Genomic DNA, 12,128 nt, shown 5'->3' with positions numbered 1-12,128 from the left:
GTGTCCCATTCCCCTTCCTGCCAGCTGTGTCTGCGCGCCAGCTGCCCGTGGCAGTGCCAGGACCGGGCGGAGAAGGCACAATATGAGTAATTGTCACATATGGAATGTGATTACTTTTCAGCTTTATCTTCCTGTCTCTTTCTCATGTTACTTGACTTTCGAAAAGTAGTATCTTACTTTAAAAAGTCACAGTTCTCTGAGCAAAGGAGTCTGCCCCAGAGTAGGAAATTTAAGTTTTAATTTAAATTTTAGTTAGCTGACATAGAGTGTAATATTAGAATTTAGTGATTCATCATTTATATATAACACCCAGTGCTCATCACAAGTGTCCTCCACACCTGTCACCCATTTAGCCCATCCCCTGTCCACCTGCCCACCTAATAGCCTACTATTGAGTGGAAGTCTTCCAATAACATAAACAGTTGATTAACATATTTTGTATGTTGTGTGTATTATATATCATATCCTTATCATGTAAGCTAGAGAAAAAATGTTAAAATCACAAGGAAGATAAATTACTTTGCAGTACTGTAAAAAATCCTCATGTACGTGGACCCGTGCAGTTCAAACCATGTTGTTCAAGGTATACTTTTTTCTATTCAAACAGTAAGTACTGCCCCATTAAACTGCTTTATCTTCTTGTAAATAACCTCAACTTATATAGTAGAGAATTAGAGTTTTAAGATATGTTGTAGTTCCTTTGAATTACAAAAAAGGAAGGAAAGTCAGATTCTTTTATACCACAAAGAATCCTGGTCTGACCCTATACTAGTATATCCCCCCAAATCTGGAGAATGGGTGTTATTGCCACAAATTCAGAGTGTCTCAGAGAAGCTAATGGGATATTCTCTTTAGTGCTGTGAAAATGCTGTAGCACTGTCTCAGGAAGCAGGGCGTATTCACAGCATTATAACAGGTACAGTGAAGCTAAACACCTTCAGGGAGTACAGTTAGGCACGAGTCATATGAATTTAAAACTATTGGTACCACACAAGTATCAAGGAAGAGAATATCTACAACAAAAATACCATGCTTTTTCTCAAAATGGAATAGAGGCAAGAAGTCGAAGCAGGTACCTAGAGAGAAATGTGGAAGTAAATACAGTGTATGTGTATGAACATATATACATGTGTGTGTGTATAAGTTATAGATAAGGTCTTTACCCAGTGTGATTCCCCAGTGATGGAGTCTCCCATTTCAGTAATTGCAAAATATGGATGCATTTTCACTTGGGGCAGTAGTGTGTACTAGCTCCCACTTTCTGGAACTTCTGTGTCTAGAGTGGGTGAGAAGCCCCAGCCAGGGGAAATGGGTGAGTGCAAATACTCAGAGCTAGTCAGTGGCCAGGAAGGGAGAGGGGTGGGACAGCCGCCAGCAGCCCTCACAGAGCTCCCCCAGCCGGACCTCCCCACCACACAGGTGCATCACCAAGGGAATGCTTCCCCTCTCCAGGAAACAGGTCTGAGCAAGGTCGGTATTGAAATGGTGGCATTTGTTGTTGCTGTTACTCTTACCACGTTTTCCATGGCCTTTGCATTTCGAGAATTCTGTTGTAAAGAACACTCTGCAGTTCATAAAATCTCTTGAATCATTTCGATAATCTAACCTGCTAGCAACAAAGCCTTTTCACTTGCCAATATTTCCGTGACTGTTTTATATATTTAGAGAGGTATTATAAACAAGCAAATGCCCAGCAGGGCAGAGTAAATAATTTTTTGTGAATTTTATGTGTATCACAAAGGGTATTTGTTGATATACCTTGACAAGAGATCATGTGAAAGCTATTTTCAGGTTTTTTTCCTTTTTTTTTTTTAGGTTTTCTTTGACTTACGTTGCTGTTTTTCCCCATTATCAAATAGCATAACAATATTGCTGTAGATAAAAGAGGGGCTATAGAGGCAGCTGTAGATCCCCTCGAATCCTAACATGATGGTCAGGCACTTCTGATAGGTTAAGTAGTGAGCTCCTAGGTCCAGCAATGTATGCAGCTTCCCAATGATTTCACTTACCTATGTCCTAGATTGTTATGAGAATTGAATGAGATGTTGCATTTACATGTATTTAAAGTACTCAGTTCATGACTTGGCCTATAGTAGAATGGGGTCCCTATCTCAGTTGCGCGTGGAAACGCAGATGTTATGATTCACTGCCTGGGATTAATGACCATGTAGGGAAAGCAAATAGAAGACCTGAGTTCAAAGGAACCAGTGATTAGTGTAGACATCAACGGGATCTTCTAATGCATGAAGGTGCAGATGACTTTTCCTTGTTGTAGCTTGTTTTAACCCTGGCTGTATGCGTTGTTAGAAGAGGAATTTTTTTTTTTTTTTTTTTTTTAATGATGCTGGCCTCATCAAAGCTGCCTGTGATGTTCTTATTTTGTGATTATAATAAACATTTTGTGGGAAAACATTTGTATTTTTAGTCCTTTCAGAAGGAAAGTTGGACAGATTTTCAAGCAAGTTTCTGGTTTTCCATAGTTTAGTTGCTCAGAAATTTAAAACCTTAATTTTGGGGGCTTGATTTAAATGCTAAAAGAAAAAAAATGTTTTAAAAGTGTTACGCCTCTTGTTATAAAAGGTCATTTTAAATCTTAGCCAGCGTCTGTATTTTGAGAATTTCTTTAACTGACTTTAGTACAAATTAGACATTTTAGAAGGTAGTAGATACTTGTTGCATGAATGGCTAACTAGAATTGGAATACGTTGTATCTCGTGCTGTGTTAGGTTTGCTTTGGGAGTGGACACAGTAAGTCTTCACTTTGTATTTACCTTAAGTTATCAGTTTTTGAGTTTTAAAAATATGCCATGATTACTGTTTATATCTAAGGGGATAAAAAAAAAATGTGTTTTCAGGTTTTAGTGTGTTTCAGTTTTTCCTGATTAGTGAAGTGTAGAGCCTTTTCCAGAGAGCGTTTCTGTCTTTATATGTGACTAGATTTTAAGCTTTATAAGGTTTCAGTTTAATATTGAAATTTATGTATCTGAATTTGAGTTCATTGGTTATCTTATAAATTCTATAAACTCTAGCTCATCCATTGAAAGATGATTTCAAGGGGAAGAGAAACAATTAATTGCTGTGGTCATTCTTTTGCATTTCTGTATTTTAGATTTCAGGTAACTGAAGTGACTGGGAAAAGAAAGAAAGAAGCTGGATTAGTCTGATTAATTTTAATATTCTGAAGAAAGTTTTTTATGAGTTATGGGAACTGGCTACCGTTGAGACAGATGCCTGTAAACTTGTAATTACACATTAAAGCTGACTTGCTAATGTAATTTGTAAGATGACCTCCTCTAATGCCCCTCCTCTGCACTGAACAAAATGTAAAAGTAACAAAATTGGAAGTCGGCCTGAAGCCGACATTCTCTTGACCTCATGTTTTGGGATGACCCTGACAACGTAGTGGTACATACTGTTTTTATTTTCCAGGGCAAGGGGTTTTTACATTAAACGTTTAACTTTCAAGTTTGATGTTTCCTTGGGTTTAGAATCTGTGCTAGCAGTATTTGAAATTAGCGATGTGCAATTATTTTGGGGTTTAACCACGCTTCTTTGCATATTAGAAACAACTTCGTAGGACCAACCCTGTTTCCCCCTCTGGTTTATCTAGAAGACTTGCACTATCTGCCAGATGCTGCTTCCTAACCAGTGCAGTTATGCATCTCACCAGAGAATCCATCAGCACAAATCTCCCTACACCTGCCCCGAGTGCGGGGCCATCTGCAGGTCGGTGCACTTCCAGAGCCACGTCACCAAGAACTGTCTGCACTACACGCGGAGAGTTGGTTTTCGGTCAGTATATTGTTCGCTTAAACGTGCAAGTAAAGCCTGTTCTCTCGTAAACCGCACAGCGTTTCGCGCGGTCTGTGCACACCGTTTTCAGGGTCATACAGTGATACCTCAATTAACAGATCCTTTGGGAACCGAGTTCATTTGCGGTAGAGTTGGTCTGTGTGAGCCCTTGTGGTGTTGGCCCTCTGGTCCCTACAGAGCTGAGGGTAAACGGAGCCCGTCATCCTCCAGGACTGTGCATGCAGCCACGTTCGGCTTTGATGAACCACTAGAGCCTTTTCTTTCTGCACCCTTTCCAGCACCCTTCTCTTGTCACGCTCTCTGCATTTTAACTCCTATAAGAACACCGTGCATCTCTGTACCCCTTAATATGTCTCCTCTGATCCAAACAGAAAAGGTGCATGGTCCCTTCCTTTTACTTCTTCCTGTCGAAGGATTGGGTGTTTGTCTTTTCCTAACATCGCTCTTTGTGGAAGAACCTTCCACCTCAGATAACCTTCCTCTATCCCTTCTTCCCCATTACCCAGGTCCGGGCATTTCCCTCGTCTCTGTACATCTTAGCTATGGCCCCTCTCACTGCCCACCCAAGAATCTCAGATAACGTCTTCTACAACATCTGGCGAATCTAATGTTCATTTAGCTATCATTGAGTGATAATGTATTTGAACTTGGCCTTCTACTTTGTGACCTTCTGAAATGTATTCCTGTGCCTTTTATATTTTGACTCCACGGAGGTCAGCCAAGAAATTATGTCGTTGATACACAGTGTCTTTGTTAATAGAGGTATTACTGTACTGTGTGTTTATCTTAAAATTAAGTGTTTGGTTGCCTGTAACTTGAATGTTAGCCTGTTAATACAGTGATGTCTTCTAGTTATACAGTTATGATATTTTATAAAAATGAAGTCTAGTTGGCATAATTGGATGCTTTTATTTCAGTTAAATTTAGGTGACAGCATCATCAACTCCTTGGTGGCTCTGTCCATTTTTCTAACACTTAGAGAGACTTCATTCACATTTTTATCTCATGCCTCCAAACCTGTGATGGGTAAATGCTTAATGCGTGGGGATCCACCCTAGTAGGAAATGTTTGGTTTGGAGATTAAGGAGCTAGAGTTTTTTGCCACTAGTTTTGTGGTAATTCATGTATTCTTTCCTATGCCATGGTGCCTCTGTCTGTAAAATTGGTGTGGTGCCTGGGATGTTACAGAGTAAAACAGGATGATCAAAACGCATGCTCTGTGTGCAGAGGAAAGCCACACATTGAAGGTGCCCTCCTTCCACAAAACCCATATACCACCGATACGTTGGTTCTTATCCCATGTTTTGAAACTGTTATTACTGGGTTCTTTGTTTAATAATGGAAAGCAGTTCTGAAACATTTTCTCTTGTGCTCTTCTTTTAACAGATGCCAAACTTTGCTCAAATGTTTATTTTTTGAGTATAATGAAAGTAAACTTAGGCTGGAATGAATAAAGGAGGCAGGACTTCTGCAATTCTCGCTATTCCTGGTGTCTTTCCTAAATTAAAACAAGCTCTACAGTCAAGCTAAAAGTAATCAACGCCGTTGGAAAAGCTTATCCCTCCCCCCCCCCCCCACAAAGTTACTTAAATTTGGCATTTGGAATTTAAAAAATTTGTGTTTAGTATAGTTTTTTTTTTTTTCTTGGAGTTGAGGCTTAGAAGAGCTGTAAAAATACTACTATGTGTGCATTCTGCTTAGTTCATGTTTACCTCTTTAGGTGGGAGAAAAAAATGTTTGACCTTAATTTTCAAATAATGATCCAGCCTAATACTTGACAGGGACTTAGTAGTCCCTTGGCCTTGTTATTCCTACCATGCTCCTTTTTGGCTCTATATTTAATCAATTTCAACTTGTTGTTTTCTTTGGCCAGAGAAGTCTCTCTAACATAGTTCCCATGCCTTACTTGTTTCTTATGACTCATCGTGCTTTGTTCTTTCTCCTCTTGATCAAGAGCATCTCCCAGATACCGAAGGGGTCACTCGTAGCTCCTGGTTGATTTGGTAAATGTCATATGTTTCTATGAATTTTCCTACTTCTTGATCGATTAGATCTGCATTTAGAAAGGGGGGGGGTATATAGGGTTGCATACTATAAACATTAAAAAAATACATATTTTTTTAACATGAAGAGAAACTTGATTGGTACCCAGAACACAAAGGACCTCAGGTACACGAGATATTTATTAATAGACAGGATTTTAGTAGCATTAAGATATCATATGAACCCTTCAAATTCTGTCATCTTATATATTTATCTTGTTTCCAGGCTTTGTCGGCCTCTGTTGTCCCTGAACCTTTTTCTTCCACCTGTGAGCAGATATTTAACACTCTCTCTTTTCTTAACTGGTTTTTAAATTCTCTGCTTTCTGTCCTCAACGCTAAGGAGGGTTTTCCCTTGGCTTCCATGGTGCTCTCTGGGCCACACCTTTGCCACCTCCTCCTTCAGCTACTGTCTCAATGCTTTCACTTCCTGTTTATTTTCCTTGAGATTAAATCTTCCTCCCAGTCCAGGCGACTCGAGAGAATTAGTTCTTTGTTTCTTTTTGCCCTACCTAGGTCTTTGCCCTTTGAACACCACCTTTCTGCCCTTGATGAGAAAATTTTCCTGTTGATGATGCTGGTGGAGAGGGTCCTTCTGTTTCGTTAGTAATCCATTTTTGTTTTCTGTGATCTTCCTCTTACGGAGCAATCATAGGCCTGTGGGGTTGGGAAGGACTAAAAAGTGACTGAGTTTGGCTCTTCTCCTTTTACAAACGAGAAACTGACCCAGGGAGGATCAGTAACGTGTTTAAGACAACACAAGTTCATATTAACCCAAAATAATTTCAGTGTGCTTGGGTGGCTTTATCACCTAAAATAATAGTTCAAGTAGGTAAGATAGAAGGGCTTTCCTTATTCTGTTACTGTTTAGTGTTTTTAATGTATATGCTGCTGAACATTATGTCTTAAGTCATTTAAAAAGTTAATGCACGAATTATGATTTTTATGGAATGCTTGCAAAGCTTAACATGCATGCTCTATGGAACCCTTACACTTTGGAGAATGCCCCTCCTGTGTGACTTTGGAAGCATCTCCATGAATTTGGAAGGGAGGTTCTAGGAACCAAAGTACCTTAAATTCATGCAGAAGTAATGGAGCACTGCCTGCTGGAAGGCAGGCTCTGTCTGCAGTGTCCCTTCCCATGTCAGCTCCCACCTTCATATCCAGGAGTATGTCTGCTTAGGTGCATGAAAGATTTACCTCCACAGACTCTTAGGAATCTACAGAGACCGCCCTCAGGTAGTTTTCAGGTGTGAACAAGAAACAACAAACAAGGTCATCAAACGGATGTGTTACCAGTGTTGCTGAGAATCCCTACATGAGAAAGAGGAGATTTGGGGAGCATTGCATCTAAGTGTCAGAGCTTGTTTCTGAAGGACTAGATTTGGTTAGCTCATGAACTAATCAAATTATTACACATTCAAGAAGTAAAGAAGTTAACTGGAAAGACTATTTAGTGATGTTGATTTTCAGAAGTTATTCATGTTATTTCTTAAATGTAAGTGTACTTGAGCTTATTTTCCGGGAGACAGTCTAGGTAGTTAACCTTCTCTACTCTCTAGGCCCCCTTAACTCCAGGTACATTGACCACATCAGTGTGTCCAAGGAGACCGTGGCCATGGCTTCGAAGCCATACTGATTTGTTCTCACATGTAGATTGAGATAGGGAAAATTTCTTCCATTGAAAATGCCATTGGTTAGAGGGTGTGGTGAGGAACCTCAGAGCCTGGGGTTAGAATCCAGCACTTGGGAGTGTTCTCCAGAGTCACAAGCCATAGAGTCTTGCCGAGTTCCCTGGCCTTGACACAGCTCCCACAATCCATTGGTCTCCCCACCATCTGGAACCTGGCAGCTTTAAAGATGCCCAAGAAGTACACCATTTTAGTTTTGTTTTTCTTCTTCATGATCTTCCTTCTTAAATATATAAAAATAATTTAATCTGTTATAAATAGAAAAAAAAAAGACCTACTTCCTAGAGGCCATTGAAACATGCTCATTCTACGTGACTTTTACGGTTACGGTGCACGTGCGTGAGGGCCCCGTGCTGACGACCGCGTGTTTGTTTTCCTGGCAGGTGTGTCCATTGCAATGTCGTGTACTCTGACGTGGCCGCTCTGAAGTCTCACATCCAGGGCTCTCACTGTGAAGTCTTCTACAAGTGTCCTATTTGTCCCATGGCGTTTAAGTCTGCCCCAAGCACACATTCCCATGCCTACACACAGCATCCTGGCGTCAAGATAGGAGAGCCAAAGTAAGTCCTGCTGCCTTCTGACTTTTATGCCACTGCTTTGTTAGTGATTTAGAGGAGGGAGTAGTTCTGTGGAATAAAACTGAAGATAAAAAGAATTATGCCACCACGCAGACTTTGATGTTCCATGAAGTACAGCTGCTAGCTCATCACTACCTAAACTGTTCGATCTTTGCAGGTGAAGCCTCTGTCCAAAAATGTCACTTATTATTTATGCTCTTATCTTCAGTTTTTATGAAGCGAGTGAATATTTATCAATTTCTGTTCTTTTTCTTAAGATGATTTTAACAAAAAAGTTCTAGGAGAACTGTAAAATACTGTCATCTTTTTTTTTTTTTTTAATATGGTTTCTTATAGGATACGCTTTTCGTCATAGCCTTAATACTAAGTCAGTTTAAAACACTGGTTACTGAATTTAACTTCCTAGCCAGTATAAGTCCTTGATTAGCAAGGGCAGATTTCATTTTTGTCTTATTCTTGTTCTTAATTTTGTCAATTTCTCCTTTGTCGAGTCTTTAATAATGAAGTGGTACTTGAGCAGACAGGGCTGGCTGCCTGCGTTACAGGCAGCTTAGCAGAGAAGTGGGAGCATGGGCTTTGGGTTCCAAGTCCCACCATCCACCCACCGGCTGTGAGGTCTGGGACCATCATGTGCTCTGTTTCAAGATCATCCCCCCCACCCCCGCATAAAGTGAGAGTAGTCCTTATGTCCCAGGCTTTGTGAGGCTAAAGGAGGTGACAATGAAAATGTGTCTGGTGCACAGAGGGGGTCAGTACCTCTGGTCCTTTCCATACTTCCTCTTTGTTGTGTACCCAGTACGGGATTAGGTACTCGTGGTTAAGCTCATTTCATTCCCATATTATTTATGGCAATGTGGAATTTGGTTGTTGTGTGAGGTTAGATTTCCTGCCCAAAGCTATTGGTTGTTTGCCCATAATCCCATAATCAAGGAAGTATCAGAGGGAAGACATGTAGATGGCCCATGTTATATATATATCTGGCTTTTGTGGTAACATTTAGTTTGGGGAAATAGTAATGACTGAACACTATAGGTGTGACCCTGTTTACTGAAAAAACAAGGCTAAAATGGGATTCTGTTCTAGAAAGACCTTAACTGTGAACTCTGGATCCTCAAAATGAAACACAGTGCAGGTTAGGTCACCCCATATGTAACTTGGTATCTTGACCTTGAAGATGGACTTCAGTCAATTCTAAGGTCTTCACTATTCAAGGTAGTAGACAAGACTTCTAGACACCAAAGCAGTATCTTGCCTCTAGTTAGTACAGTTTTTAATTTGGTTCTTTACTTACATACATACATACATACATACATACATAAATAAATAAATAAAACTTTACTGAAATCTGGAATAGTAGGTGTTACCTGGGAATGAATACAGGGCAGCAAATGATTAAGACCGTAAAACATTATTTTCCTGGTTTGAATAACACATAGGAAAAATTATTCCAGTATTTTCCTAAAATTATTTTTACTGCAGTGATTCTTTAATAAATACCACCTTTGAAGATACTCATCAACTACTATGTTTTAAACTATAAAACTTAAAAAAAATATATAGGTGAAATACAACAAAACTGCCAAACCAGTGAACTTGAACTCAACTGTACTAATTCAGTGTGATGACGGTGCTTGGCTGAAGCGAGTCCTTCCTCACCTGCAGCCTGGCTGGGACACCAGGTGCTGCTTGTCCGGCTCCATGTGTCACGACTGTACTGCAGCGTGCCTTGGGATCGCTCTTCCCACCCCCTTTCCCTGTTCAGGTTCCCGTAAAGCCTGCCTTCCTGTGCTGTGCTGGCTTACACTTGATTCAGAAGCTTCCTTTTGACTCTGCTCTATTTTATGTTAGCCCCCCAAATCAGTAGCCCTGATGACAGTGGAGACGCAGGTATAGGAATCTCCTAGCAGAATTTGGTTAATAGGTGGTTATGCAAATAAATGCCTTATCATTATGCACATGATGTGTATTGATTTTTAAAGATGAATAGAAAAATAACCCTCTCCCATTTTCTGTAGAGACTACATGGAGGTCTAAAAATATAGCCATAAAGTCCCATAGTCCCAGCACCTCAAAATGAAAAAAAGCACAGCGCAAGATTTTACTTCCGTTTTTTTTTTTCTTTTAAAGATTTTTATTTAACATCTATGGTGTTTCTTAAGTGCCAGGCACTGTTGCAGTGCTGTGTTTCAGCATGTGGTCAGGCTTGTTACCCTGCTGTCTTAAAATGGTGAACATTCTTTAATCTTTTCTGGGTAATCCCAGATCATTTTAAACACCCATTCCTGGATTTTGAGGTGATGGAGGTTTGTGTCTATTTTCATCTTTTCCTTGACAATTGATGAACAGCAGGTGTTTTTGCTGTTTTGTGCCTGCCTTTTATTTGCCACTCTAAATGCATATAAATGGAAAAGAGAGAACTCCAGAGTCTAGAATTATATAAGACACACAGTTTTTGAACCTGCCTCTAAGAAGTAAAGTGTGTACAGAATTACAACGGCGGCACAGTGAAGGGCTTTGGAGTCACATGAAGATGAGGTTGAAAGGTTGAACCATGGCCCTGGGTTCTGTGCAACTTGAAGTAGAGTCTCTCGTTTCTGAGCCTGGCTGTGAAATGGTTCACCTTCTGGAGATGTGCGGCTTGTTCAGGACAGTGCTTGGCACTTAGCTGGATTCAGTCAGTGGTAACAAAGGTTTGTGGCAGTGATTTCAGAGCTTAGAATCTTTGATTCCATTCTTTTTTACGTTTGTTTCAAGGGTTGCACACTATTCTGGAGAGGTTAGGTGACTTTAAGTTGGACCTGAGTGTGGGTATTTGTTTGTAGCTTTCTTCTTTCTTTCTTTTATTATTTTTACTAAGTAGGCTCTTGTATTCAGGGTTTTAAATTGGGCACAACATGGAGCCTAACACGGGACTTGAACTCATGATCTTGAGATCAAGACCTGAGCTGAGATCAAGAGTCAGATGCTCAACTGACTGAGCCACCCAGATACCCTGGTCTTAGCTTTCCTTTTTTTTTTTTTTTTTAATATTTTTTTTTAATATTTTTTTTTTCAATTTTTATTTATTTATGATAGTCACAGAGAGAGAGAGAGAGGCAGAGACATAGGCCGAGGGAGAAGCAGGCTCCATGCACCGGGAGCCCGATGTGGGATTCGATCCCGGGTCTCCAGGATCGCGCCCTGGGCCAAAGGCAGGCGCCAAACCGCTGCGCCACCCAGGGATCCCTGGTCTTAGCTTTCTATCCACTGCCCCCCTTTTTCTTTTTAACCTCTTCCCCTCCCCTCTTCTCTCTAGTCCCCTCCTCATCCCATTTCCCCTCTCCCCTTAGTCTGCGTATCTAACCATTCCCTCAGTCTTGCAACTAGGGTAGGATTCAATCAAATGTACAGGTTTGGCTTTCAGAATTCTTTACAACTCGACAGGACCTCCCCCAGTGTTCCCACAGCCTGGGGATCCAGCCACACCGTGTTTCTCTCTGTTCTCTTGCCACACCGTGCCCGAGCCTTTCCTGCACGTCTTCCGTCCCCTGCCTGGATGCTTCTTGTGGTTTTCTTCCCTTGTAGTCAGGGACTTTGCTCCATCTTCATGTTCTATCTCTTATGTCTGTGAGGTTCATTTATTCAGGCTTTGTTTTCTTTGCTTTTTTAACATGAGCACCGTTTTAACATTTCTCAATAGTTTCTATCCTACAGAAAAATTGAGAGAGACTCTGACATCCCTTCACCCAGATTCCCCAGTTGTCTCTATTCCTGACATTTCCTCCCACTGTTTCTTTCTCTGTCTCTCCTTTTCTCTTTCATGTTTAGGAATCATGGGGCAGCACGACATAAATATTAGAGTATGTTCTGTTTCTCCTCCCAAAAAGGTCACCCACGTACGTCACCCCCATTCACCCCTCCCAGGCAGAAGTTGGTGCTGATTACCTTACTGCCCAATGGGTAGGGTCCCATTAAAATTTTTCTAAGAGGTGAAAAAGTGGTTTTGTTTTTTTTTTTTTTTCCTT

At 40.6% G+C, this 12,128-nt stretch overlaps 1 protein-coding gene across 14 annotated transcripts in view; it reads left to right on the top strand.

The window, feature by feature from the left end:
- ZNF532 (zinc finger protein 532) overlaps positions 1–12,128 on the top strand; it is a 108,618-nt gene that overhangs the window by 61,412 nt on the left and 35,078 nt on the right. For 12 of the 14 annotated variants that reach the window (XM_072822042.1, XM_072822067.1, XM_072822048.1 and 9 more), the window contains 2 exons: positions 3,611–3,792; positions 7,930–8,106. The exons of 1 other annotated variant lie outside the window; for it this stretch is intronic. In XM_072822042.1, coding sequence (XP_072678143.1) covers positions 3,611–3,792; positions 7,930–8,106 — 359 coding nt within the window. The remainder of the gene's footprint in view (positions 1–3,610; positions 3,793–7,929; positions 8,107–12,128) is intronic. One more of the 14 variants, XM_072822073.1, reaches the window with a different exon arrangement.

This window comes from Canis lupus, chromosome 1 (assembly GCF_048164855.1).
Source record: "Canis lupus baileyi chromosome 1, mCanLup2.hap1, whole genome shotgun sequence".
In the NCBI taxonomy this organism is placed as follows: Eukaryota; Metazoa; Chordata; class Mammalia; order Carnivora; family Canidae; genus Canis; species Canis lupus.
The sequence above is the reverse complement of the archived record's forward strand: the minus strand, read 5'-3'. Positions and strand labels throughout refer to the sequence as shown.